This window comes from Pundamilia nyererei, unplaced genomic scaffold, assembly GCF_000239375.1.
Source record: "Pundamilia nyererei isolate P.nyererei 1_Seehausen unplaced genomic scaffold, PunNye1.0 scaffold00128, whole genome shotgun sequence".
NCBI classification, from domain to species: Eukaryota; Metazoa; Chordata; class Actinopteri; order Cichliformes; family Cichlidae; genus Pundamilia; species Pundamilia nyererei.
This window is the reverse complement of record NW_005187529.1, coordinates 1,610,312-1,611,914: the sequence shown is the minus strand read 5'-3', so window position 1 is coordinate 1,611,914 and position 1,603 is coordinate 1,610,312. Positions and strand designations below refer to the sequence as shown.

General features: G+C 37.1%; 1 protein-coding gene across 2 annotated transcripts in view; it reads left to right on the top strand.

The window, feature by feature from the left end:
• ulk4 (unc-51 like kinase 4) overlaps window positions 1-1,603 on the top strand; it is an 89,242-nt gene that overhangs the window by 82,315 nt on the left and 5,324 nt on the right. For both annotated transcript variants that reach the window (XM_013913371.1, XM_013913370.1), the window contains one exon: window positions 181-269. In XM_013913371.1, coding sequence (XP_013768825.1) covers window positions 181-269 — 89 coding nt within the window. The remainder of the gene's footprint in view (window positions 1-180; window positions 270-1,603) is intronic.

Below are 1,603 nucleotides of genomic sequence, written 5' to 3'. Positions count from 1 at the left end.
GTTTTCTCGGCTTTGAGTGATGTGCACATTTCACCACAAACTTAGTAAGGACCATAAGTAAAGAAGTCATCACTTCCTATTAAACTGTTCCAACAGCGTGTCCTGTAAAGAAACTCTCTGCTCTTATACATGCAGGCTGGGGTGAACATTTATTCAACCTGTGTCGCTCACTTTTTTCAGGTTCAGGCTACGGACAGGTCAGATTGGAGCGAATGTCCTGAGGGGGCGGAGCTAATGAGTCTACTGCACGATATGACTACATCCAACAGGTGCATGTTTCTGCTGTTTGTGTGTGTCTTTTAGAGGATCAGCTCATTATCCATCCCAGTAATTTGATATAACACAAAGGCATCAGCTGCTACCCGAATCAGGATTCCCCCACTTCCTGTGGGATCCTGAGATGATTCCAGGGATACATTTGTAAGAAAATGTCTGTGAACTTATTTGTATTACCATGATTTCTGCACTGTTCTTGTCTGATAGAAAGTTACTTACTAGATAATAACAGTATACTTAGTTTTAAGATATTTGCTGTCAAGTACACTAATTAAGGAGGTAAGACTGTAAGTATGGGTTGTTGAGGTGCCCCTCAAAATCTGCTCCACTAACAAAATATTGGTTGGTTTGAACTTCTGATAAAAGTATTACAGCAATACACAAATCTGTAAAAGACTACAGAAGCATTTTTGAAGATCTGGATGTTCATCTTTATACAATAAGATAAACTACAAATGGAGGAAACTTAAACATCAAATAAGATTGGTGTCAATAAAAAGCCATGAAAAAAGCCATATCGGCCAACAAAAAAAGAGCAAACATACTGGGAAACACCAGCGCCTAAAAATAATCTCAGTGGCACGTCCCACATTTCCAAAGAATCCCACTGATGTCTCACAGCACTTCAGAGATGTGAGCAGAGGAGACAAAAGTTTTAAATTAAATGAAACGTAATTATTTGTAAGGGAAAACAAGAAACTTAAACCAACAACAAAACCTCATCCCAGCTGTAAAGCACAGTGGAGCAAGCACCATGGTTTGGAGCTGTTTTTCTACATTATTTACTGGACACATTGTGGTCAGTAGAGAAACCAACTGAATTCAAAATTGTAAAAGAAGAAAACAAATAAATAAAAGCTTGACAGGGCTGGGTCATGTAACTTGAGAATGGTTCAAACAGCAATCATAAATCAGTTGAAGGGTTAAAAAAGAAGGATATTCAAGTTTTGAATGGAAACGTCAGAGTCCTTATCTTACACTGACTGACGATGTGACAGGACCTGAAACAGAAAGGTTCAGTTAATACATCCCATAATTATTAATGAACTGAAACTGTATTGTAGGATTGGTTTTCTCATTTTTGTGTAAGTCTCATAAAGAGCTACAGGAGACATCTGAGGTTTACCAAGTTTTAAAAAGTGAGCGATTATTTCATGTTTTCTACACTTGAAAGAGCACAAGATGATTCGTTTTATATCAGTCTATAACTGTGACTTACAGTGTTTAGACCATATGAGTAATAAAATGAGATCTGATCATTTTATTCCTAAAAAATTGTAATTGTATCAAATCTACAGTGGGGCAAAAAAGTATTTAGTCAGCCACC